Source organism: Schistocerca americana, chromosome 4 (genome assembly GCF_021461395.2).
Source record: "Schistocerca americana isolate TAMUIC-IGC-003095 chromosome 4, iqSchAmer2.1, whole genome shotgun sequence".
Taxonomy (NCBI): domain Eukaryota; kingdom Metazoa; phylum Arthropoda; class Insecta; order Orthoptera; family Acrididae; genus Schistocerca; species Schistocerca americana.
The window spans coordinates 676,810,748-676,838,151 of NC_060122.1; the positions used below are offsets into that span (position 1 = coordinate 676,810,748).

At 42.7% G+C, this 27,404-nt stretch overlaps 1 protein-coding gene across 1 annotated transcript; it reads left to right on the forward strand.

Annotated features, from left to right (window-relative positions):
- Positions 1–1,494: 1,494 nt before the first annotated feature.
- On the forward strand, positions 1,495–24,926 carry LOC124612909 (V-type proton ATPase 16 kDa proteolipid subunit-like). Its single transcript, XM_047141395.1, has 3 exons — positions 1,495–1,741; positions 20,533–20,722; positions 24,699–24,926. The coding sequence occupies exons 1-3, from the start codon at positions 1,657–1,659 to the stop codon at positions 24,901–24,903; spliced, it is 480 nt and encodes a 159-aa protein (XP_046997351.1). The 5' UTR covers positions 1,495–1,656; the 3' UTR covers positions 24,904–24,926.
- Positions 24,927–27,404: the final 2,478 nt, after the last annotated feature.

Sequence of the window (27,404 nt, forward strand, 5' to 3'; positions counted from 1 at the left end):
GTAGGATGTATATTCTAGTGCACTGCAGCTGCAGCGTAGATCTAAAAATTGTAGCTGTTGCTGTAAATACGGCTGGCTTCTTGGTACCGCTGAATATGTCTTCTGTTGTTAGGTTACAGGTACCTGAAGAAGTTTGATGTTAACTGTGCAGCAGACGATAGCCGTTGTGACGTGCAGGTTGCAGAATTTGCAGTCGAACGATGACATTCGGACCGGAACTAATCACCTACTCCATATACCTGGATCTACTGACAAGGCAACTGAAAGTTAGTGGACAGGATTAAGTGCACTGGTTACGTTAAAAACGAGCTCAAGCAAGGCCGCCCATCATCGTCAACTGACCGAGCTGAAGACATTTGTATATCCACTGACCGCAGTCCAAAGTCGGTTCGGCGATTATAGGTTAAACTGGACATTCACGATCGACCGTACGTAAAGAGTTGCTACACACGCTGAGAAACACGCCGTATTATCTGCAGGTTCTCCATCAATTACATGACGAGGCTTTGACAGAGCGTATGAACAAGTGCCAGAATTTCATTGGAGCAGATGCAAATCTTAGCATCCTCAACCAGATACTCTTCATCGGTGAGTACTAAGCGACACAACTGCATCATCTGGGCTGATGGACTGCCCGTGAAGCTCCTGGAATTCACGCGAGTCTTCCCGAAAGTCAGTGTATGGATGCGAATATCCACACAAAATCTACTGCCCGTTCTCCTTAGGCGAATACTCCATCAATAGGCAATGTACCTGGAAGCGCTATAGCAGTTTCTTTTACCACTGCTTGGAACCTATGTATACTTCCAACAGGACACGGCACCATACCATTACTTGACAGATGTGAATAAGTTTTTGAATGATGTGTTTCCGGGTGGATGGGTTGGGTGCACGGGACTCATGATCTGGACGGTGCGTTCTCCCTACCTCACTCTCGTGATCTTCTTTGTCTGGGGATTTATCAAGGGAGTGTGTTTCGACGACACCGTGTAGTTCCTTGGCGGAGCTCCAAGACGGAGTTAGATAAACTGCTGCAGCTATAACATCATTAATTTTCAGGAAAAAGCCGGGAGACCGGAATTTTGGCGAGATATGACGAGATATGATTGATGCTCCTGCTGAATGTAACATGTGAAAAACATATTCAACTACAAATAACAATAATTCAGCACTTATTTCAATAAAATAGATGCTGAATTTCTGGGTACCTTGTGTAACGATAACTGCCAAAACTGCTTTTCACTTTATTGAAAACTGATTTGAGCTAGCAAAGACTTGTACGCAGCAGAATAAATTGGTCTTTTAAAGTACTGGAATTGACAACTAGCACAGCTGTTGCGCTTTGCCAGATAGTATCAGCGCCACAGCTGTCGGTTAACGTGGTAGCGGTCACATTACAAGAGAACAAGTGGTATCATTGATAATGTTTTTATCTGCAAACTCGATGCGCAGGACTCTCTGCGAAGCCTCTGCCCTCATTCACTCGCAGCTTAGAGAGTTACAGTGACCAACAAGCACGAGGCTTGGAGGATTCTGCACGTGAATACATCCCGTGTCGACATCGTCTGGAGAGCTGCACACTTGCACAGTCGGCCGCCGTAGCTAGTGTGTTTTCTCCGCTTCGCATCTTTCTTCTGAAGATCGAAAACTGCAAAAATGTCATCGGGGCTGCCAGAGGAGAACCCCATCTACGGACCGTTCTTTGGTGTCATAGGGGCATCGTCTGCTATGATATTTTCCGGTGAGTCTCTTGTTTGTCTCTGCTAAGTAACAGTTGGTGGTAGTATGCGTAGGCATCGTATATAGTGTTTCTATGAAATACAAGAGATAGTCGTGTAAAATGCAAGCGGCCGTTTTGCCACGTGAAACAATGAACAGCTGGTGACTGCGCAATGAAGTGCTGTTACCTCTTGTACTACTAATTGCTGATACTGGATAACGAGAGCATCTGTACATGTTCGTGCGACAAGTAGTAAAATATGTATGTAATAACACGTAATTGATACCTTCTGGAATAAATTGCCTTGGAAGTCGTACCATTTATTATGGGGCACCACATGAATATTTGTAGAATCACACATACAACAAGCTGACATCAGTGAACTGTAAAACTGTGTAACATACATTATGCTCGCAAGTGATGATTGTTTTGGAGACACAAAAGTCCTCTTAGGAATGAACAGGAATTTGACTAATACCTATCGTGTGAAACTCAACTTCCGTCTTCGTTTACGGGAGTATGAAAGCTGTAGTTGGCAGAGCCCAGGTTGACGTTTTGTTCAGCTTTCTAAAACCAATCTGCAAAAAGTGATTCCGTTACGGCCACTGAGACTGCGTTACTCACTCATCCACTTCTTGCCACCAATGAGCCGGCCGCTGTGGCCGAGCGGTTCTAGGCGCTTCAGTCCGGAACCGCACGTCTGCCATGGTCGCAGGTTCGAATCCTGCCTCGGGTATGGATGTATGTGATGTCCTGAGGTTAGTTAGGTTTAAGTAGTTCTAAGTTCTAGGGGACTGATGACCTCAGATGTCAAGTCCCATGTACTCAGAGCCATTTGAACCATTTCTTGCCACCAATGACGATTAATTGATTAGCAAGAGTATTAAAAAATATGTTCTCTCGATCCCTGCAAATGTATCGGTGCAAGTGAATAAAGCACCGTTCACTAAGATAGTTGCTGTTACATACTTAGTGGCTAATGTTGCACGTCCGAAAGATAAAAGATCTTTACTATTAGAAATTTGGGCAGAAATAAGTCACGAAATTGTAGCGGAAACACGATATTTGAGAAATGTATTCGGGCGATATTCTGAAGATGTAACGCAACCAAGAAGCGAATGTAGCCTAAATAAAAATCGTACAGTATGTGAAAACTATGAATTGCACACAGTGATGTTTGGAGACGTATGTTTATCTGCGTGTTTCTGGAACTGAAGTGTTAGTATTTTCGTAAATAATGGAGAAAATAAATCACGATGTTTTAAAATGTTCATAAGTAACTAATACGTAAGATGAATTAAATTCGGTTTCACTGGACTTTTGGTCTTCGTTTGCAACGGTTAGGTAGTAAATTCCAGAATTTAAGGATGGTCGTTGACTATTAAAGACCATGAGCTCTCATGATGTTAAAAAATGTCCATGGATGTAATTTCGATTTGCTACATATATCTATCTCGAAAAATCGGGATAAAGTAATAGCAACCGTTTCGTATTAAGATGTCATTCAATTTTCGATCTCTTTACCAGAGAAGATAACGTATTGAAGGACATAAGTCATCGGTGCCGGACTGTAGTTGCTCTTGGACAGCTCAGTCGTTACACCACGTGCCCGGAGAAGGGAATGGTCCCAAGTCGAGTCCCGGGTCAGGACAGAATTTTAATGAGCCAGGAAGTTTCTTACAGACTAGTATAGTAGTTGCAGAATAGACAATAAAATATTTACATCATACAGCGAAGGTCTGTAGTAGCTTCATCTGCATCTACATACATATTCTTCAAGCCTACGTACGGAGCGTGGGGGAGGGTACTCTGTCCCTCTTCCTGTTCTACTCGCAAACAGAGCGAGAGAAAAACGACCGTCTACACTTCTCCGTATGAACCTTAACTTCTCGTATCCTATCGCCGTGGTCCTTATGTTGGCGGCAGTCAGCTTCAAATACCGGTTCTATAATTTCTCTTAATTGTGTTAGTCGAGAAGATCATCGCCTTCCCTGCGAAGATTGCAAATTGAGTTTTCGAAGCATCTATGTACCACTTGTGTGTTATTCAAATTAACCGGTAACAAATTTAGCAGTCCGCCTTTGAACTGCTTCGATGTCTTCCTATAATCTCACCTGGTACGGATACCAAACACTTAAGCAGTACTCAAGGATAGGTCGCAATAAAGTCCTCCTCTTCACAGATGAACCACACTTTTCCAAAAAATTCTCCCAATGAAGTGAAGTCGATAATTCGCCTTCCATACCACAATCGCCGCGCGGAGTGGTCGCGCGGCTAGAGGTTCCTTGTCCCGGTTTGCGCTGCCCCTTCCCCCCGAGATTCGCGTCCTCCTTGGACATGGGTGTGTGTGTTGTTCTTAGCATAAGTTAGTTCAAGTAGTGTGCAAGTCTAAGGGCCAATGACCTCACCAGTTTGGTCCCTTAGGAATTCACAAACACACCCTACCATAATCCTCACATGATCATTCTTTCGATATTGCTTTGTGGCATTACGCCCACATATTTAAAAGATGTGACTGTATCTAGCAGGATTTTACTAATGCTGTATAGGAACATTACCGATCAGTATTTTTCCAGTCAGCCTCACTTAACTCGTGTTTTCATACATTTAGAGCTAACTGTCATTCTTTACACCAACTAGACATTTCGTCTAACAAGTGAAACGTCCCCTTAGAAAAATTATGAATTACTGTAGTGGTAAACCCCTTACGTTATTTGATTTTTAAACAGCTGAGCAAAACTGAACGTACTCAGACATTTCTCTCTTTACTTATTCTGATCAACACTAAACTGACACACATTATTTTTAGCGCAACGCAATCTGACTTTCAATAATCCCTGCAAAAGAATGGCCCTGACTAACAATAACCTATACCTTTCATGAATAACTTACCTCACAAAAATCTTCGTTATTCGAACTACTCCAATACAGAGAGCGCCAATACTGCCAGCTGAGAAAAAGATCCTAACTACGGAAGGCACTAACTACTGATAGGCATAGTTAGCAAACGAAAGATTTTGACAGAGAACAAACAATTTATTTACCTTAATACCGTTCAGAAGTCGTAATATATCGTATATGTCAGTACATGACATTCAGTCTTACAAATTTCCTTTTCCTGATAGACACACGTCCAGATCGTCCGCTCTCAAAACTCTGGCATCTCTCTCCCCACATCTACCACTGATAGAGGCTCACCTCCAACTGCACAACGCTGCTTGCTGTTCACAGCCAACAGCCCAGCAGTACACTAGCGAATATTCCAACAAAGAGTCCAACCAGCCACAGACTGCACACAGCACAGTCAATGATTTTCATACAGAGCGCTACGTAGCGTTACCAACACAGAAACCTAAACAGCTTACTTACACAAGTAGCAGTACCCGAGTGCCTCTCGCCGATTCCGATACATTTCTAGGTCAAAATATGAGAGATGTATTTTTTATACGTGTCCATACGGCCGTTGAAGAGGTGAAAACTCTCCCAAAAAATATGCAGTTGTTATCTTTCTGGGCACATGTCGTCGAAACAGTAGGAAATATAACAAAAATGTTGGAACATAATTTTCAAGGTTGCTGCTGCACTTTACAACCCTGAACATTTTTATATATTTCGAAATCCTCCTCTCACCTCACAATTTTCGAAACGGTAAAACGTTAATGTTTAGTAGATCTAATAGTACATTTAACAACAAATTCAACCATATGTGATAAAGTTACATCCTGAAGTCGCAGTAGTCAGATATAAGTTGGAAGTGTCCCTAATACCTCTGTATGTGTACTCTGTCCGCCGTATGAAGCTTGTTATACATGACGATAATCTTGTTTGCAATTGCACAGTGCAACTATGAAAGATAGGCTTCTGAAGGATTTAACTGAAAAAATATAGTCTCGCTTTCTGATGAATCCGGGAATGGCCACCATGGAGTGGCGAGAGGCGATTCCCATTTTGTTTTTTCGTGGGCTTTGTTTCATTGGATTCTGTTACGCTTCGTTTCTTTAGTTGTTTGGTTTTGGATATTACGTTTGACCTCTACGCCGTTACGTTACAGTATTTCGGTTGTCTTGCATTATTTTTGACAGTCAGGGGAAGTTGTATTATCCATTGCAAAGAAGTACTGCATACACATACACATTGTGCACCACGCACGTCTGATCATTTCAATATTATTGCACAATTTACAGCATGTATCACAATTTTTAAAGCAATAATTAACAGTAGGATCACGTTTATTACGTTTCTCTGTGATGTATCCGCTCTTGTACCACACATACCCAAACGTGTTCACAGATCGAGGGGATGGAAACTTATTATGAAACAGGATTGAATTTTCGGGACCAATTTACATTATAGCCGTATAGTAGGATTGCATCAAAGAACTGTTTCAGAAAATTGTTCCACTGTCTGACTGTGTAAACATCAAGTGGCTGGATTATGCCGGTTGTTGTAGCAGAAGGCATCATACATTGTACGTCCTTGTTTCCTCATTCCACATATTTGCGATACATTACCAGAATAGGGTATTACGGGAAAGACCAATCTACACAGTAAACTATCACAAAGTTTGCCATAACTATGAGCGTGAAGGAAGCATATGTAACTATCGTGGCCACATGTATATTGCGACCTATTACCAGACGGTATACACTAAATACACTAGGGGGGGGGGGGGGAGGGGAGAGAGAGCGGCGAGGAGAGCACGACGCTCTCTGTCTACACAATACCTCCGCACACGCGTGCATGGACGCCTCGTGTTTACACCAATACTCGTAATGTGGTAGGGAGGGTATGGACATCGAATCGCTCGGAGGGAACACGATGATGAGGTAAGTACAGGACCGCCGGACAGTAGGACAGGGATGCATTAATGTATGCATGCACTTCAACTGCGTGCGTACAGTTGCACGTACTGTCATTCGAAAATCACCGCTCCCATAAACAGGCGGCCGGAATTTGCAGACCGAACGTCGGACTGAAATCGAATAGTATATACAGAGTGTGACACATTGATTCTGTACACACTTATTTCAAATATAGCACGATGAATTCGAAGAACGTATTACACCTGTTACCCAAAAGTTTCCATCATCCACATTACGCTATCGAATCTACCATTACCGACAAAGAAACATCGTTCTCATTACATTTAGCTAATCTGATTAAAGAGTCCATCAACACCGACGTATTTATAGACGTTTATAGTACTTTGACCTATGATGACGCAAGTGTATTTCCTGAGGCTGTCGCAGTTGAAGAGGTGTTTGAAGAGGATTATGAGGATATTGTGGAAGACAGTAAGAAGAGTAAAATAGCAATAGATTTTGAATATAAAAAAGGCAGTTACATTTTGGCGTGGAAACAAGAAAAATAAGAGTTTAAAAACCGTCCAACATAATTTAAGAAAGGTTAAGGATACAAAATGACTATAAAGAAGGGAAACACAAGTCACTGAAGGTGGAACACGAAGCGACAAATTGTTACAGAGTTCCAATTATGTATTGGGAAATTCCAGAAGGCATGCAATATATCACTACCTATTCATGGCTTGGACCTGAAACGATGGGCTTTGATGATGACGGTTGAAGTTTGTTTGTCGTGTTATCTGTTATCGACGACTACGAAATAAGTTCGTCATTTTAAAGTGAGGCAGACAATTATTCCCAAAAATATTAATAAATTTGTTGCTCAGAAACAATTAACCAATACAGAACAACTAGTAGTGAAAGCTAATGCACTTGTGGCAAACTTAATACCAAATATTGCATTATTAGGAGAGGACAGTATTTACAATTCGGAACAATCTGATTTAATATGGAGACAGATGCAGGTCATGCCATATCCTTTAAAGGAACACTAAAAGTTGAATGTCTCGTTAAATCTTTAAATTTTTTCATCCATAGCTACACCATACAGCCAGTCATATCTGGTGTTTTATCATCCCCTTTGCTCATACTCCTTCAGGAAATACGTGGCCAGTTTGGACACATTTTTCAACAAACTATATATAAAGCCAACAGTATTGTTGCATTTGCTTCGCCATCTGGTAAATTAACATCATATATCGCTATTAAATGATTTGCGGTGGTTTACTTACCTACTGTGGGTGAACTAACTGTTCAGTGTTTGGATTCCTGGACAGGACAAACAGAAAAGAAGTTTAACAACACAGAAAAAGGTAATAAGGACGTAAAAATTGTAACGATTCCTGCTGGATCGTACTGCAGAATCCATCGACTTGCTATTTACACATTCAGACAGAGGAAGAATTTTGTAAAACAATTCTCTGATGTAATCCTACTAAACGGCTATGATGTAAATTTGCACCTGAAGAGTAATATTCCGAAAATTCAATCCTGATTCATAATCAGTTTTCATCCCCTCGATTGTAAACACTTTTAGGTGCGCGCGGTTCAAGAGCGGGTGCTTCACAGAGGAACCTGATAAATGTGAACCTCCTGTTCATTATTGCTTTAAAATAGTGATACAAGCGTAAATTGTGCAATTATATTGCAATAATCAGACGTGCGTGGTGCACAATGTGTATGTGTATGAAGCAAATCTTGGCAATGGCTAATACAACGTCGCTGGCCGGCGTAGCCGAGCGGTTCTAGACGCTGCAGTCTGGAACCGCGCAATCACTACGGTCGCAGGTTCGAATCCTGCCTCGGGCATGGATGTTTGTGAAGTCCTTAGGTTAGTTAGGTTTAAGTAGTTCTAAGTTCTAGGGGACTGATGAGCACAGCAGTTAAGTCCCATAGTGCTCAGAGCCATTTGAACCATTTCAATACAACGTCCCCTCATTATTGTAAAGACTATCAGAGATAATATAACACAACCTGAATACCGTAAAATAACGAAGTAGATGTCAAACAAAATACGCAAAAATCAAACAAATAAAACAGACCACGAAAAAACAAAAAGGAAGTATCCTCTGGCCATCTCCATGTTGGTTATTTCCGGACTCCACAGAGAGTGAGACCATATTGTTTCAATTAAATCCTTCAGGAGCCTAAATTGCAAACAACACTATCACCATATGCATCATATGGAGGAAAGAGCGCGGGTATAGCAGTATATAGGGGCATTTCCAACTTATATCTGACTACTGCGTCTTCAGGAAGTAACTTTATCATACACGGTTGAATTATTCGTCAAATTTACTATTAAATTTGCTACACATAAACTTTTTAGCGCATCATAAATTGTGAGGTGAGTGGAGGATTACGAAATACATCAGAAAGTTTAAATATTTGACCGCACAGTTGTAAAGTGCAGCAACAACCATGGAAATTATGTTTCTACATTTTTGTTGTATCTCCTACTCTTTTTACGATATGTGCTCGGAAAAATAACAACTGCGTGTTCTTTGGCGGATTGAGGGAGGGAGGGGGGGGGGGGGTTGTTCACCACTTCAACGGCCTTCTGGGCACGTATAAAAAAGACGTGTCTCATATTTTGACCTAGACTACAACATACTCGAAATTTATCGGAATCGGCGAGTGGCACTTGGGCAGCATTAGTTGTAACCCATCTTGCATCGTCCTATAGTCGCTGAACTTCGACGCTTTACCCCACACCACAGCATTACCAGCAAAAAATTGCAGATTGCATCTCACCATGTCAGCCAGATCATTTATGAATATCGAAAATAAAAACGGTCTTATCACACTCCCAGGGGCACTCCTGACGATACCCTTGGCTCTGATGAACACTCGCCGTCGAGCAAAGCATACTGAGTTCTTTTACTCAATAAGTCCTCGAAACACTCACGTATCTGGGAACCTATTCCAATCGCTCATGGATCACGGGGTTCCGTGTTCTATTCCCGGGGACTGGGTGTTGGTGATATCCTCATCATTTCTTCATCATCATCATTCGAGACACTGGCTAGATTGGATTGTGCAAAATTGGACTGTGTAACAACTGGGACTTCGTACGGGCGCTGATAACAGCGCAGTTGAGTGCCCCACAAACCAAACATCATCATCAGACGCTCATATCTTTGTTAAGAATAACAGTACACCTCACACTGCTTCGAATTGAAGTGCCCAGTGAAAATTACGTCGTTGCTGGTGTTAAGAATCGCTCGGCTTCATACCGAGCGACGGGAGCATGAAGCAATTCAACAGTTTTTTCTCTCTGAAGCCCCTTAAGATGAGGGGCACCAGCAACGAGCCGTCCAATGTCGATATGTATTTAGGAATACTGACCGAGTATCTAGGCAGTGACGAGATGGCCGGCATTTCTATATCTTATGTTCGCGTTCTGGCGCGACCGTAGATCGACCCAAGCAGGAATTTTAGTTTTCTGCCCAAGTTTACGCTGAGCATGCAGATATCGCCGACTGTCAGTCGACGATCAGTCGAACGACCCGTGGGAGTCGTGACGCGTCACATCCAAGCAATACTTGACCGTCGGTCGCAGAGTCTACATTATGATCAAAAATCTTCGTTGCACCGTTGTACACTCCTTTTTGTGCTACAGGTACCTTAATGTGCAGTAATAAATGTCATTTTTCCAATTCGTATTGTAATTACACAAATCAAAAACAGTTTTGCACCACTCCGGTTCCCAGAACTGAGAGAGACGCTGACTGTGGATATTTTATCCCAGACACAGACCCTTCGACTGTTCAGAGATGTCACTAAACTCTCCCAAAGATGTAAAAAACCATTCATGAGCAGCGTGTATTAGACGGAGTGGGTCCGACAGCCGATCACTTCCAGTCATTCGAACAGGAAGGAGGTACACGGCTCGAGTTGTCTGTGGTTCAACCATGCCTAGGTGTTCGGTACCAGGATTCGATCGCATCCTCATTGTTACTGTGTGCTAGGCAGTGCTTTCAACAAGGGAAGTGTCCCGGCATCTCGGAGTGAACCAAAGCGATGTTGTTCGGACATGGAGGAGACACAGGGAAACCCCTGGTGGCCGAGCGGTTCTAGGCTACGGTCGCAGGTTCGAGGCTACTACTGCAGTGGATGACCGCTACCTACGATTATGGCTCGGAGAAACCCTGACATCAACGCCACCATGTTGAATAAGGCTTTTTGTGCACCCACAGGACTTCATGTAAAATTGTGCTCAAACTGAGCTTCACTCCCGACGTCCATGGCGAGGTCCATTTTGAAACTACGACACCATGAAGCGCAGTACAGAATGGCCCAATATAATGCCGAATGGACCGCTCAGGATTGTCATCACGTTCTCTTCATCGATGCTTGCGGCATAGGCCTTCAACCAGACAATCGTCGGGAATGTGTTTGGAGATAACCCGGTCAGGCTGAATGGCTTAGACACACTGTCCAGCGAATACATCAGGGTGGAGGTTCGCTGCTGATTTGGTGTGGCATTACTGGGGCCGACGGACGCCGCTGGTGGTCATGGAAGGCGCCGTAATGGCTCTACGATACGTGAATGCCATCCTCCGTCCGACAGTGCATCCATTTCAGCAGCATACTGGCAAAGCATTTGTTTTCATGGACGACAATTCACGCCTCCATCGTGAAAATCTTGTGAATGACTTCCTTCAGGATAACGATATCGCTCGACTAGAGTGGCCAGGGTGTTCTCGAGACATGAACCCTATCGAACATTCCTGGAAGAGATTGAAAAGGGGTTTTATGGACGACGTGACCCACCAACCACTCTGAGAGCTGTTGAGGAGTGGGACAGTCTGGACCAACACTGTCTTGATGAACTTGTGGATAGTATGCCACGACGAATACAGGCATGCATCAGACCTAGAGGATGTGCTGCTGGGTATTAGAGGTACCGGTGTGTACAGCAATCTGGAACACCATCTCTCAAGGTCTCGCGGTATGGTGGTACAACATGCAATGTGTGGTTTTCATGAGCAATAAAAAGGGTGTAAATGGTGTTTATGTAGATCTCTATTCCAATTTTCTGTACAGGTTCCGGAACTCTCGGAACCGAGGTGATGCAAAACATTTTTGATATATATATATATATATATATATATATATATATATATATATATATATATATATATATATGTATATACATATAATTATTCCTTGCGAATTGTGGTGGATTATTTACAATAAACTTCATGAGGGCATAAATATATTGTTCTTCAGTAGTCAGAATGCTGAACTCCTTAAAAAGATGTCTAAAAGACGATCATGGGTGAGCACCACATATAAAGATCAGACCCTATTGTCTCCCGGCGTATACAACGTTCAAATGACTTACGGGAACACACACGGGTGGCGTCGTCGACAACGGCCTGCTGCATTCCCGTAAGTTATTCGATCACTGTATACGTCCGAAGAAACTAAGGTCTCACATTGCGTACCTCTACGTGGAGGAACTGTATCTTAGCTTCCGGAGGTTGGATGATTGCAATGTGCGTTGTCGTTTTTGCACATGTGTCAAGATCAAAATATCGTTCCTACGCTGGCCAAAGGTGTGCATCATATAAATTCTCTGGCCACTAATCGTATCAAGCTAGTGCTGGTTTAGCTTTTGTTCGTGATAGGATCCACTACACTCGTTGAAAGTTGGATTTTGTTTCAGAGGAATTGTTTCAGCTTCATATATCGATTGCTTCTAAAATCTCGTCTTTTTCTTGGGACTGTGTGAGCGGTGTTTCATGGCCGCAGTCTGATTGGGGATTCTTTCCTGAAACTGCCCTGGCAAAGTATGAACTTTTCGCTGGCTCGGACTCTGATACTATTTCTCGACTTCCTGTGACAAATCTCACGGAGGAAGCTTTTGACGACTCACCTTTACCAGTGCGAGGAAAATTTTACACTACTCCCAGGCGTTTGCCAGTGGTTCATTTTATTAATTCTGTTGGACAGGCTGTTTTTAAACTACCTCCTGATGTTGCAGATGATGCTAGGAGGGAGACATGTCATGTCACGTGGGGCACGTTCAGCATGAGTAATATCACAGCGCTGGGAGGGCTGCTTTACGTTCCCTCAGAGTTGATCCGGATATTGTTATTTTACTTGCGGGCAAGGGAAATGTTACCTTTGTTTTGGACAAGCAGAATTACGTTAGAAAGATTAAAGTGTCTATTGCTGGCCGTTGTGGCCGAGTGGTTCTACTCGCTTCAGTTCGGAACCGCGCTGCTACTACGGTCCCAGGTTCGAATCCTTCCTCGGGCATGGATGTGTGTGATGTCATTAGGTTAGTTAGGTCTAGGGGACTGATGACCTCAGCTGTTAGGTCCCATAGTGCTTAGAGCCATTTGAACCATTTTTTCGCAGTGTTCATTGCCTGACTAAATATATCGTAGGATCTGTGCTGACCCACAAAAAGTGTTGAGTAAAAGAACTAACAGCCTCCTGAAGAAAGGATCGTCACGGGTGTCAATTCTTACTGTACTGCGTTCCCTAGGTTATATGACCTCCCTAAGTTCCGTAAGAAAGGGGGTCCCCTTCGCCCGACTGTGAGTAGTATTGGTACTCCGACATTACGTATAGCAAGAAATCTTGCTACCTTTTTGAGCTCTATAGTAGGTAGGTGTGAGCACCACATTAGGATATCGTTGGATTTCTTACGTCGATTATAGCGATTGTGTCTGTATGATTCTGATGTTATAATAAGTTTTGATGTGATTTCTCTCTTCACACATGTTTCTCTGTCTGATCCGTTACCGTTCATTGAGGTTAGGTTTGATGCTGTTTTAACGAACCTATTTCGACAGGTACCAATTTCCACTTACTTTTTATTCAGTGACCTGTACCACGAGCAGACAGATGGATTTGCTGCGGGAAGTCCGTTGTCACTTATTATTGTCAGTTCGTTTATGGAAGATCTGGAGGAACTTTGAGTCGGCGGCTTTGAAACCTGCGTGGTTCAGATATGTAGATGATACGTTTGTTGTTTGGCCTCATGGCAGTGAGAATTCGAACGACTTTTTAGAATACATGAATTGAATCCACCGGAATATTGGAATCACAACGGGGGTGTAAAGAGATGGCAGTCCTCCCTTCGTCGATGTGTTGGTCTGGTGTAAGGTGGATGCTACGTTGGGACGTGCTGTTAATTGGTAGCCTACTCACACTGATGTGTATCTGCAGGGCTGACAGTTGTCACCAAGTAGCTCAAGATGAAGTGCTAATTTATAATTTGGTTCACAGGGCCCATGTCGTCTCGGACCCTGCGAGTTTGTTGATTGAGTTAGCCCATCCAGATTTCACCTTTCGTCTGAATGGTTATAGTGAAAGACAGGTTAGATGTGCGTTACGCTATCGACCAACTGTGCACCGGGTGAGTAGTGGTAATGCTGTGGTAACACCAAAGTCTTAAAGCCTTTTTATCTTACGCAGGGAGAATTTCGAACAGAATTGATTGTATTTTGCGGAAATACGATGTGAAGTGTGATTTTCGACCATCATCTGAGATCTGGGTCCTTTTAGGTCCCGTAAAACATAATCTTTGTTTGCGTAAGGTGGGTGTCTACAGTGTTTCTTGCATTTGTGACATGTCATATATAGGTCGGACTATCAGTAACATAAGTGGCACACACGCTTACAACAGCGGGGGAAATCTGCCATTGTAGAACATTGTCTTGACACTGGTCATTCTATGCAATATAACAATACCTATATTCTGGCATGGACTTCCAGCTATTGGGACACTGTGAGCTGTTGAAATTAAATTAGCAAGTAACTTTATAAATAGAGATGGTGGTTTTTGTTTGAGTTCTCCATGGAATCCTACTCTCTCACTTGTCAAAAGACAGAGAGGCAGTGTTTATGCTACCTCAGTCGTTGATTATTAATTTCACTATCGATAACTTCTGACGTTGGCCGTCTTTGATTTATGATGGCACTAGTGATTACAATGTGTGTTCAGGTGTTATTTTCACGTAGTTTCTAAGAAAACCAGTTTTTAAATACGCTTACGCACTGCTTATTTGCTGCAATTTTGTCTTGAAAATGGCAGGGTGTGCACCTGCAGAAATATTGGCGTCTGTCGACGACTTCACCCGGCTGCATTCCCGTAAGTTATTCGAACACCAGATATTATTCTTACAGCATGTTCGAGAGCAATGTAGGCTTTCTTTCTTAAAGACGAGTTCCCCATAACATTATACCACATGACCTTATTGAATTGAAATATGAAAAATATGTCTACATATTATTTTGCCTCTCCCAAAGACTCGCAATGATTCTAAGAGCATACGTGACTGAATTAAGTTGTTTTAGGAGTTGCGAAAGTGCTTTTGGCAGTTTAAATTCTCTTCCGTGTGAACACCTAGGAATTTGGAAATTTTCACCCCATTTATTATTTCCCCAGCATGTCATTTGTGTAGTACCGCTAGACGTGGAGAACTGAATGTGTTGTGTCTTTTTCAAAATTGGGGATGAGACTATACGCAGAAATCCAGTCAATGATATTTTTAAGAGTATTGTTTAGTATTTCTTCTGTTTCTTTGTGTATGTTTGGAATTATTAAAATACTAGTGTCATCTGCAAAAAGGACTAATTCTGCTTGTTGTACATTAGACGGAACATTGTTTACACATATAATGAACAAAAGTGGAACTAATACTGAGCCATTGCGAGTCCCATACGTGATTTCTCGCCAGTCAGAATTTTAAACCCGGTCTATACCGGTTAAATTACAAAGTACAAAAGTCTGCATTCTTTTGGTCAGATATGACATTATCCATAGGTTGGCTGTACCATTAATCCCATAAAACTTCAATATATATCTAGGAGAGTTCTCCAATTCACAGGCTAAAATGCTGTAGACAGGTCGCAGAAAATACCAAGTAGGCTATTCGGTGCTTGTAAAATTTGGCGAGTCAACGTGTAAACGGCATTCTCAGTAGAGCAACCCCCGTGAAACCCAAACTGTGATTTTTTGGTGGATATTAATTTTCTCAGTGCTGGCACTAACCACGTACATGTGGCACATGCAGTTATGACGTTCAGTGAAGATGTTGTACGTCTCCACGGGGAAGTGTAGTAAACGTCTTCCCAACCCTACGGGGACAGTGAAGATAATCTATAGCGGTTGCCTGTCCTGGGTTACGTGAATCAGATATATGACTGCAAGCAACAATTTGGGCGGTGCATCGTTCGTCGTTCGCATGCATTCGCAGTGTTTCTACTTGCTGAATACTCTCTCGTCATGTAGCGTCTCCAGTACGTCGATGTAATTGATGTTGTCATTAACTTCCATCAGTTGAAGCAAGTTATATTGTTCTTCCGTTGGCAATTCTGTGTCTTCAGCTTCGGACGTTCACATATCTATCAACTTATTCATTAACACTTCCTGACAAATTAAAACTACGTGACGGACTGGGCCTCGAACTCGGGACCTTTGCCTTTTACCGGCAGGTTCTCTGGAGCTAGCCAAGCACGACTCACGTCCCGTCTGACAGACCCATCTCACAGCCTTAGTTCCGCCAGTACCTCGTCTGCCAGGAAGTTCCATACCAACGCACACTTTGTTGTAGAGTGAACATCTCATTCTGGAAACTCATTTGTTAGTACCCCCTTGTCACTGTCTGTCTGGTTTCCTCAACGCTTCTCCAAGATTTCCTTCTCGCATTAGTGATAGGTCTCCAGGTAACGACCAAGCTCCAACACCATGATATCCTTCTCGCATTAGTTATAGGCCTCCAGGTAACGATCAAGCTCCAACACATCGACAGACTCCATTCAGAACGGCAGATGCAACGTTACTAATTTACGATTATAATTGCGCATGTCGTCTAAATTTTAGAAATAGCTGTGCACGACTCGTGGCTCACAAGGGGATCATCAGACGCATTAAACTCGGATTTTGATGAGCCTCAGCTACGCTTTACAGGCGTCTGTCCAGAGTGCCTGGCTAGCGACTTTCCAGACGACCGCCCCTAGTTTACGAGAAAATCGATTTTTAAGTTTTATGGGTACCTTCTACACTCGTAACGTTTGTCATGTTTCGGCTAAATTAGAGTAGTGCACTGTCTAAGGTTCCCGGCTACAACACTGGCGGTATGGAATCGGATTTTGTTTTTGAAATTTTTTTCCCAATTTTGTCATACAAAATATCGTTAAATATTATACCGAAGAGAAAAAGAAACTGGTAGACATCTTTAATATCGAATAGTGCCCCCGCGGGAAAGCAGAAGAGCCGCAACACGACGTGGCATGGACTCGACTGTCTGAAGTAGTGGTGGAGGGAACTGACACCATTAATCTTGCAGGGCTGTCCATAAACCCGTAAGAGTACAACGGGTTGGGGCTCTCTTATTAATATCACATTGCAAGGCATCCCAGATATGCTTAATAACTTTCATTTCCGTGGAGTCTGATGGCCAACGGAAGTGTTTAAACTGAGAAAATGTTTCTGGAGACACTCTGTAGCAATTCTGGACGTGTGGGGTGTTCCATTGTCCTGCTGGAATAGTTCCGTCGGAATGTACTATGCACATGAATAGATGCAGATGATCAGACAGGATGCTTACGTACCTGTCACGTGTCAGAGTGGTATCTAGATGTATCATTGGTTCTATATCACTCCAAATACACACACACCCGCACAATTCTAGAGCCTCCACCAGCTTTAACAGGCCTCTGCTGACATGCAGGTTACATGGATTCGTGAGGTTGTCTCCATACCAGCACACGTCCATCCACTCGATACAATCTGAAACGAGACTCGTCCGACCAGGCAACATGTTTTCAGTCATCAACACTCCAATGTCGGTGCTGATGGCCCCAGGCGAGACTTAAAGCGTTGTGTCGTGTACTCATCAATGGCACACGAGTGTGCCTTCGGCCCATATCGATGATGTTCCCTTCAATGGCTCTCACGCTGACACTTGTTGGTGGCCCTGCACTGCTATCTGCAGCTGTTTACGAAAGGGTTGCTTTCTGACACGCTGAACGATTCTCTTCAGTCGTCGTTGGTCCCGTTCTCGCAGGATCTTTTTCCTGCCGCAGTGATATCGCAGATTTGATGTTTCACCGGATTCCTGATATTCACGGTACACTCGTGAGATGGTCGTACGGGAAAATCTCCAGTTCATCGCTACCTCGTGTGCCAACTGTAACACAACATTCAAACTCACATAAATCTTGATAACCAACCATTATAGCAGCAATAAAGGATCTAACAACTGTGCCAGACACTTGTTCTTTTATATAGGCGTTGGCGACCGTAGCGCCGTATTTTGCCTGTATACATGTCTCTGTATTTGAATACGCGTGCCTCTTCCAGTTTCTTTGGCTCTTCAGTATGTATGTTATTCAAAATTATTCAGAAACATTTATTTTCGCAATAGTAATTTCATTAATAAATCATTACAACAGGAAATTTTCTTCATATGCTTAATCCGTTCGTTACGGAATAGACTGCAGAATCGTCTTACTCGCCGTCGTTTGCATCGCTTGCTGTGCTACAACAGAATTCCGGTGGTGTTTGTTGTAGAAGCAACCGAAACTAAAATTCGAGTAGTACCACGCACATTTAATCAAGACTGCTGCCTTGGATGCATACTGATTTTTCGGAAGCGTTCAGAAAACACAGTTCTTATGTATTCAAATAGATTGTTGTTTCTTCGATCGACGTAGATGCGAACCATGCGCACTTGATCATTAATGTGAAACCAGGTGCCCTAAATTGATGAACATTTAAAGAATGTTTTGTTACAGAACCTTCTGTCGAAGCGGTTCTTACGTAAGTCTTCAGCATTTTGCGATTTTTCGTCAAAATTTTAACCGATTTCTATAAAAGTAAGCATCACAGTAGTGGCAAATCCCTACCGTCAGCGTGGTAGCCGTGAAACTTGGCCATTGGGCTACGCTCTCTTGATCGAAACGAGACTAAGTTACAGGCACAGGAAACACGCGTAGCACTTCAACACTGATTTTCTAATAACTAGGGACAGTCGCATGAAAAACCGCTAGTCAAAAGAGGGTCCTCTACAGCATACGTAAGATTTATCAAAATACGTTATAAACAGGTCCGGTGGTACCCTTGTGAGCGTGTTGTATGTATTTTGTAGTTGCGTCGTTGAACTCCGCCTCCAATGCTTTCTTACTTTTAATATCAGCCGTAGCATCATCACCATCGTTTTCACTTTGTTCACCCTTCTCGTCTTCCACTGACCAACGGGTAGCGCGACTCAGCGCTGATAGTGAGTGCTATTCATTATCTCGCGTCTCAGAAACGTTTACTCAGCATGAATAGTGCTTCACTTCTTCAGTCTCACGGCACCAACGTCATTTTTATATCTCTAATATTTCCATTATGTCTAACTGGCGATACAGAGCCCTGAAACTTGTTGCAGTAGGTAATGACACCTTGCAGAACGTAAGCAAAGTGTAGGCCATGTATCTGTGGAGTTAAATGGGTTCTATATGCAGTTAAAAGTCACCAGTTCCGTGTGTCGTTTTCCAGAGCTTTAGGAAGTGACTACCAACATCAGCGGTGCTTAGAATTAGCTAGGGAGAGCTAATTGTAGAAGTATTTGTGAAACAGTAATCATGTTTGATGCGGCACAAAAATTGGCTCTGAGCACTATGGGACTTAACACCTATGGTCATCAGTCCCCTAGAACTTGGAACTACTTTAACCTAACTAACCTAAGGACAGCACACAACACCCAGCCATCACGAGGCAGAGAAAATCCCTGACCCCGCCGGGAATCGAACCCGGGAACCCGGGCGTGGGAAGCGAGAACGCTACCGCACGACCACGAGATGATGCCGCACAAATGGCGTTGCAAGCAGTCACAATAAAGGAAGCAGACTCTGCTGTAGGTGGGCGCTTGTGTACAGTTCTGTTGTGTTTATTTAGCACGGCCACTCCCTAGCAGAGTCAGTCTGTTAAATAGGTAGTATAGTGGTTGCTGTGACTAAATCACACATACGCCTTTTTTGTACTGAATAATAGTAATCGTTATGAAAACTTTATGTTATGTGTTAATTTAAAATTACCGCCGGCCCAAGTGGCCGAGCGGTTAAAGGCGCTACAGTCTGGAACCGCACAACCGCTACGGTCGCAGGTTCGAATCCTGCCTCGGGCATGGATGTGTGTGCTGTCCTCAGGTTAGTTAGGTTTAAGTAGTTCTAAGTTCTAGGGGACTTATGACCACAGCAGTTGAGTCCCATAGTGCTCAGAGCCATTTTTAAAATTACCTCAAACATAAAAATGTTGTGAACTTGCAGCCTTGAGTAAAATAACGACAACAAAGCAGGAGTTTAGATTCCAAAAACAGGTTATGGGGATTCGCTTTTCATATACGAAAAATGAAATATAAATGAATCCCAGCACCATTGGCCGTCAGTCGGCTGTACGTGGTGCACGGAGTCTAGCCATTTCTCTAATGCGGCACTCTGGATCTATCAGGTATTTGAATTCACTGTAGATAAATAAGAGTGGCAGGAACATGTACAGTGCGAGCACTTCACCGTGGCCGTCGGCCAAGGGGTGAAGAGTAATGTGGGGAATGAAGCCTCGCCTCCATCTCGGAGAGCTGGCAGTCCACTATTTTTTGTGCTTTAGCAGAAGCAAAACTGGTTCATTCGTATCGTCGCTTCTCTATAGCGCTGTGAGAGTCACTGTCAAGTCTCATGATGCATCATTTAAAATTAAGAAAAGAAAACAATTAGCAGTGCATAAACGAAAGTAAGTAGAGTCGGGCAACGGCTACCATATAATAACTAGCTTAGGGTGGCAAGGTTGTAAAGAAGATAGTTCAACCCTGATCTCTAGCGGTATCTTACGCAACCACAGGTCAAAACACGACCCAACTGAAACTTCCACGTTGAGATGTCCGACAAGAACCACAGTGACTTTATTTACGTGTCCAACAACCATTCGTATTTCTCTTGCAGCACTGGGGGCAGCCTATGGCACCGCAAAGTCTGGCACGGGCATAGCTTCAATGGCAGTGATGCGACCCGAGCTGATCATGAAATCCATCATCCCCGTCGTCATGGCGGGTATCATCGCCATCTACGGGCTAGTCATAGCCATCCTGATCGCCGGACAGATCAAAGGTCCCAAAGAATACTCTCTCTACATGTAAGTCACAAATATGATTCATGGAGGTACATTACATGTATTTGCACTCATTGACCAACAGTTACATCTGAAAATGGAGTGTTCCAAGAAGGTACTTCTTTCAGAAGAACGTAAAGTTAAGCACACGTTAAATTATCAATTTGCTTGAGGGTAAAGGTCTCAGAAAGCTCCAGAGTTGACGCCCAAAATGCTCCCAACTTTATCTTTCTTTCTGTCTCTGTCTTTGATTTATTAATAAATATTATGTTGTTCTTGTTGTTGTCTTCAGTCCTGAGACTGGCTTGATGCAGCTCTCCATGCTACTCTATCCTGTGCAAGCTTCTTCATCTCCCAGTACTTACTGCAACCTACATCCTTCTGAATCTGCTTCGTGTATTCATCTCTTGGTCTCCCTCTACGATTTTTGCCATCCACGCTGCCCTCCAATGCTAAATTTGTGATCCCTTGATGCCTCAGAACATGTGCTACAAACCGATCCCTTCTTCTAGTCAAGTTGTGCCACAAACTTCTCTTCTCCCCAATCCTATTCAACAACTCCACATTAGTTTTGTGATCTACCATCTAATCTTCATCATTCTTCTGTAGCACCACATTTCGAAAGCTTCTATTCTCTTCTTGTCCAAACTATTTATCGTCCGTGTTTCACTTCCATACATGGCTACACTGCATACAAATACTTTCAGAAACGACTGCCTGACACTTAAATCTATACTCCATGTTAACAAATTTCTCTTCCTCAGAAACGCTTTCCTTGCCATTGCCAGTCTACATTTTATATCCTCTCTACTTCGACCATCATCAGTTATTTTGCTCCCCAAATTGCAAAACTCCTTTACTACTTTAAGTGTCTCATTTCCTAATCTCATTCCCTCAGCATCACCCGATTTAATTCGACTACATTCCATTATCCTCGTTTTGCTTTTGTTGATGTTCATCTTATACCCTCCTTTCAAGACACTGTCCATTTCGTTCAAGTGCTCTTCCAAGTCCTTTGCTGTCTCTGAAAGAATCGCAATGACATCGGCGAACTTCAAAGTTTTTATTTCTTCCCCATGGACTTTAATACCTACTCCGAATTTTTCTTTTGTTTCCTTTACTGCTTGCTCAGTATACAGACTAAATAACATTGTTCCCAGCTCGTGGTCGTGCGGTAGCGTTCTCGCTTCCCACGCCCGGGTTCCCGGGTTCAGTCCCCGGCGGGGTCAGGGATTTTCTCTACCTCGTGATGACTGGGTGTTGTGTGTTGTCCTTAGGTTAGTTAGTAGGTCTAAGTTCTAGGGGACTGATGACAATAGATGTTAGGTCCCATAGTGCTCATAACCATTTTTCTTTTAATAACATCAGGGACAGGCTACAACCTTGTCTCAATCCCTTCCCAACCACTGCTTCCCTTTCATGTCCCTCGACTCTTATAACTGCCATCTGGTTTCTGTACAAATTGTAAATAGCCCTTCGCTCCCTTTATTTTACCCCTGCCACCTTTAGAATTTGAAAGAGAGTATTCCAGTCAACATTGTCAAAAGCTTTCTCTAAGTCTACAAATGCTAGAAATGTAGGTTTGCCTTTCCTTAATCTATTTTCTAAGTTAAGTCGTAGGGACAGTATTGCTTCACGTGTTCCATTTCTGCGGAATCCAAACTGATCTTTGCCGAGGTCGGTTACTACCAGTTTTTCCATTCGTCTTTAAAGAATTCGCGTTAGTATTTTGCAACTGTGACTTACTAAACCGATAGTTCGGTAATGTTCGCATCTGTCAACACCTGCTTTCTTTAGGATTGGCATTTCGCCTGTCTGATACATCTTGCTCACCAGATGGTAGAGTTTTGTCAGGACTAGCTCTCCCAAGGCTGTCAGTAGTTCTAAAGGAATGTTGTCTACTCCTGGGGCATTGTTTCGACTCAGGTCTTTTAGTGCTCTGTCAAACTCTTCACGCAGTATCGCATCTCCCATTTCATCTTCATCTACATCCTCTTCCATTTCCATAATATTGTCCTCAAGTACATCGCCCTTCTATAGACCTTCTATATACTTCTTTCACCTTTCTGCTTCCCCTTCTTTGCTTAGAACTTTGTCTCCATCTGAGCTCTTGATATTCATACAAGTGGTTCTCTTTTCTCCAAAGGTCTCTTTAATTTTCCTGTAGGCAGTATCTATCTTACCCCTAGTGAGATTACATCCTCACATTTGTCCTCTAGCCGTCCCTGCTTAGCCATTTTGCACTTCCTTTCGATCTCATTTTTGAGACGTTTGTATTCCTTTTTCCCTGCTTCATTTACTGCGTTTTTATATTTTCTCCTTTCCTCAATTAAATTCAATATTTCTTCTGGTACCCAACGATTTCTACTAGCCCTCGTCTTTTTACCTACTTGATCCTCTGCTGCCTTCACTACTTCATCCCTCAGAGCCACCCAATCATCTTCTACTGTATTTCTTTCCCCCATTCCTGTCAATTGTTCCCTTATGCTCTCCCTGAAATTCTGTACAATCTCTGGTTCTTTCAGTTTATCCAGGTCCCATCTCCTTAAATTCCCACCATTTTACAGTTTCTTCAGTTTTAATCTACTGTTGATAACCAATATATTGTGGTCAGAGTCCACATCTGCCCTTGGAAATCTCTTACAATTTAAAACCTGGTTCCTACATCTCTGTCTTACCATTATATAATCTATCTGATACCTTCTAGTATCTCCAGGCTTCTTCCATTTATATAACCTTCTTTTATGATTCTTGACCCAAGTGTTAGCTATGATTAAGTTATGCTCTGTGCAAAATTCTGCCAGACGGCTTCCTCATTTATTTCTCTCCCCCAATCCATATTCACCCACTATGTTTCCTTCTCTCCCTTGTCCTACTGTCGAATTCCAGTCACCCGTGACTATAAAATTTTTGTCTCCCTTCACTACCTGAATAATTTATTTTATCCCATCATACATTTCATCAATTTCTTCATCATCTGCACAGCTAGTTCGCATATAAACTTGTACTACTGTAGTAGGCATGGGCTTCGTGTCTATCTTGGCCACAATAATGCGTTCACTATGCTGTTGGTAGTAGCTTACCCGCACTCCTATTTTTTTATTCATTATTAAATTTACTCCAGCATTTCCCCTATTTGATTTTGTATTTATAACCATGTATTCACCTGACCAAAAGTCTTGTTTCTCCTGCCACCGATCGTCACTAATTCCCACTATATCTAACTTCAACATATCCATTTCCCTTTTTAAATTTTCTAACCTACTTGCCCGATTAAGGGATCTGACATTCCACGCTCTGATCCGTAGAACGCCAGTTTTCTTTCTTCTGATAACGACGTCCTCTTGAGTTGTCCCCGCCCGGAGTTCCGAATGGGGGTCTATTCTATCTCAGGAATATTTTACCCATGAGGACGCCATCATCATTTAACCCTACAGTAAAGCTGCAGGCTCTCAGGAAGAATTACGACTGTAGTTTCCCATTGCTTTCAGCCGTTCGCAGTACCAGCACAACAAGGCCGTTTTGGTTAGTGTTGCAAGTCCAGATCAGTCAATCATCCAGACTGTTGCCCCTGCAACTACTGAAAAGGCTGCTGCCCCTCTTCAGGAATCACACGTTTGTCTGGCCTCTCGACAGATACCCCTTCGTTGTGGTTGCACCTACGGTACGGCCATCTGTATCGCTGAGGCACGCAAGCCTCCCCACCAACGGCATTACTATATATTCTCTCTCTCTCTCTCTCTCTCTCTCTCTCTCACTCTCTCTCTCTGTCTCTCTCTCTCTCTCTCTCTCTCTCTCTCTGTGTGTGTGTGTGTGTGTGTGTGTGTGTGTGTGTGTGTGTGTGTGTGTGTGTGTGTGTCAGCTCGAGCCCTTCCATGTGATACATACTCTAGCGGTGTGGAGGCCGTAATCCTTTGAATGGAGCTGCCGTACTGCCGTACGTGCCGTGGTCTGGTTCGAATCGCTGACTGATGCACGTGGATGGTGGTGGGTGTTTCAGGGGCTTCAAGCACATGGGCGCCGGCCTCACGGTCGGCTTCAGCGGGCTGGCTGCTGGCTTCACCGTGGGCATCGTGGGCGACGCGGGCGTGCGCGGCACAGCGCAGCAGCCGCGTCTCTTCATCGGCATGGTTCTCATCCTCATCTTCGCAGAGGTGCTGGGCCTCTACGGGCTAATCGTCGCCATCTTCATGTACGCCAGCTAGCGCACCCACCGTGGAAGCTGCTCGCCCTGGAGCAAGAAGTCCTCACAGGGCCTGTTCCCCTTTCCAGATGATAGGTAAAGACCTCGCGGCCTCTTTTGTTGCTCAGTTGCTCAGTTCAGTAAAACACAGGACACTCAGGAAAAGGCTAGGATATGTGTGTCAGAAGTTTTGCCTCATTGGAAAACAGGAAGAAAAGATTAATCAGGACCGGATACAAGAGAAGGAATACGCTGTTTCTGCATCTCGTGACTATCATTGGCAAAGGAGGGGAATCTTCTCAGCACATCACAGTTTTCAAGTTCTTTCTTTGTTTGTCTCTATTGTTATCCAAGATGAGGTGGTTTCAAGGTTGAAAAAGAAGCAGGCTGAGCACGTGTATCCAAATAATGTAAGATTTTGTTGTTTGTCTATAAACTATCCAACTACTTAAAAATGAAATCATCAACCCTGAATGTTCATACGTGAACTGCTGTATAACATTCACAGTTTATGCTTTCGTATCTCACAAACGAGAAAGAATACTCACCTACGTCGATGAGAAATATTGTAAACGGTGCTTTTCGTACCCATAACTTTTGAATAAAAGTAATAAAATTTTATTTTTTGCTCCTTTCTCTCTTTCTTTGAGAAAAACCCAATATCCTTATAAACCAATGGTTTCTTAATGAACAACTATACACGAATTAAGACACCAGAACACGAATTTTGTGTTCTGCATGTCTCAAAAGATGCTACAGTAAAATATCATACACTACTGAGCAAAAATAAAGACAGTTTGAAAAATAATCAGACGTCTTCAACATATTTACAACCACAATTCAACTATAGACTGTTTCCTTCACAATGTTACTTCTCAAGCATCCTCCACATGAAATTCCTCAAGATGAACACTCTGTGAGGATCGTATTGATGGGGGTTTCTGAATGCTTAAGTGCAGCTCATTCTATGGCGTCATACTTGAGAAATCGGACTATTCAAGATTAAAAATGGAACTGTTACATTTTATGGCGCCAGACGACTATTGGGGATATGTGGGAGGTTAGGGGGTGTTTGGAGTGAAAGCAGAAACTTGGTGACTGTATATTGTTAGTGAACCGTTTAAGTGCCAATATTGTGGGAACGTCTCATGTGTGGCCCAGTGGAAGAAGTATCGGGAACCATTGTGTTGAATGCCAAGTGCAAGCCAGGGGTACTGCAATAAAATTCCCGCATCTTTACGTAACGTAACATCGCAAGTCTGAAAACAGGACAGCACGTGTCACCATGGGAAATAAGATTATTTAAATACACACCTTGTAGCTGTATTGTCGTTGGGAAAATCTATAATACTTGTAATCTAACTGACATGACCCATATCATAGCCAGTTGTAGGAAGTATGACACAAAGACATGCAAATTATTACCTAACCAACCATTGCTAAGATGCCCAATCATGACTGATATTTTCCTGCAATAGACTGCAAGGCAGCACACAAAAGCATCTAGAATCATCTAATTATATGTTTTTAGTTAATTCTATCCACTGTTGACGGAACTGTGGGAAGCCAGTCATATGATATGTTGATACTAAATCTGACTTATCTCAGGTTGCAGTAAAGTGAACTTCAGTTTTATTTTAACACAACTTATTTTGAGGGCTCTAGCCTCATCCTCAAATGTACCTGATAATCAAACTGATATGCTACCAGCCACTCAGTTTGTCACTTCATGAGTGATGCTCTGGTCCCTGGTTACTACAGAACAATTGACTACTCCAAGACGTGGTCCAAAGATAAACACACCTCACATCAGTTTTATGTACATGTGTCAGGTACATCTCAACAAAGGCTAGAAGCCTTGAACTCGATCGTGTAAAAAAAAAAAAAAAAAAATTGAAAATCAGTTGACTGCAGTCATTCTTAGTCTCAGTACACATTTTGTGATTATTCATCCATTTAATTTGATCACCCTAAAAGCAGAGTTCTGCTGCTGATTTTCGTAAGTGGTAACAGATCGTGATGATGTCAGTAGAGGGACCAGTTACATCCACTAATGAAAAATCGTAGAATACGTAAAAACTAATAAAAAAAATCATGAATTATTGTTCCTGGGAAACAGTGATCTAAAATTACAATAAAAGTTTTTAATGAAACAGTGTTTATCGTCTCCATGTAAAGGGCCGCTGCTTGCCATTTTCTTCAGCCGTCATTGTGGAGTTTTGTTTGGTTCATAATTAACGTACCACTATCGAAACGATTCATCTGATTTACAAATTTTAAATCCTTACATGCGATCCTAGATGTTTTATTGAAAACGTTTTTACAATAAATCTTGATTCTGGAATAAAATATCTGAATCTTTCCTTAACCCTTCAGCATTCTGGCACTGAGCCGTTTTCAAAAAGGATCTGAGTGGAAGGGATGTAGCTTACAGTGAGAAACATTGAGAAACCTTGAGAAAGGCATGAGCAATACCATGAAATAGAAAGGAACGCAGCTGAACCTACACCGTGTAATGGCCTA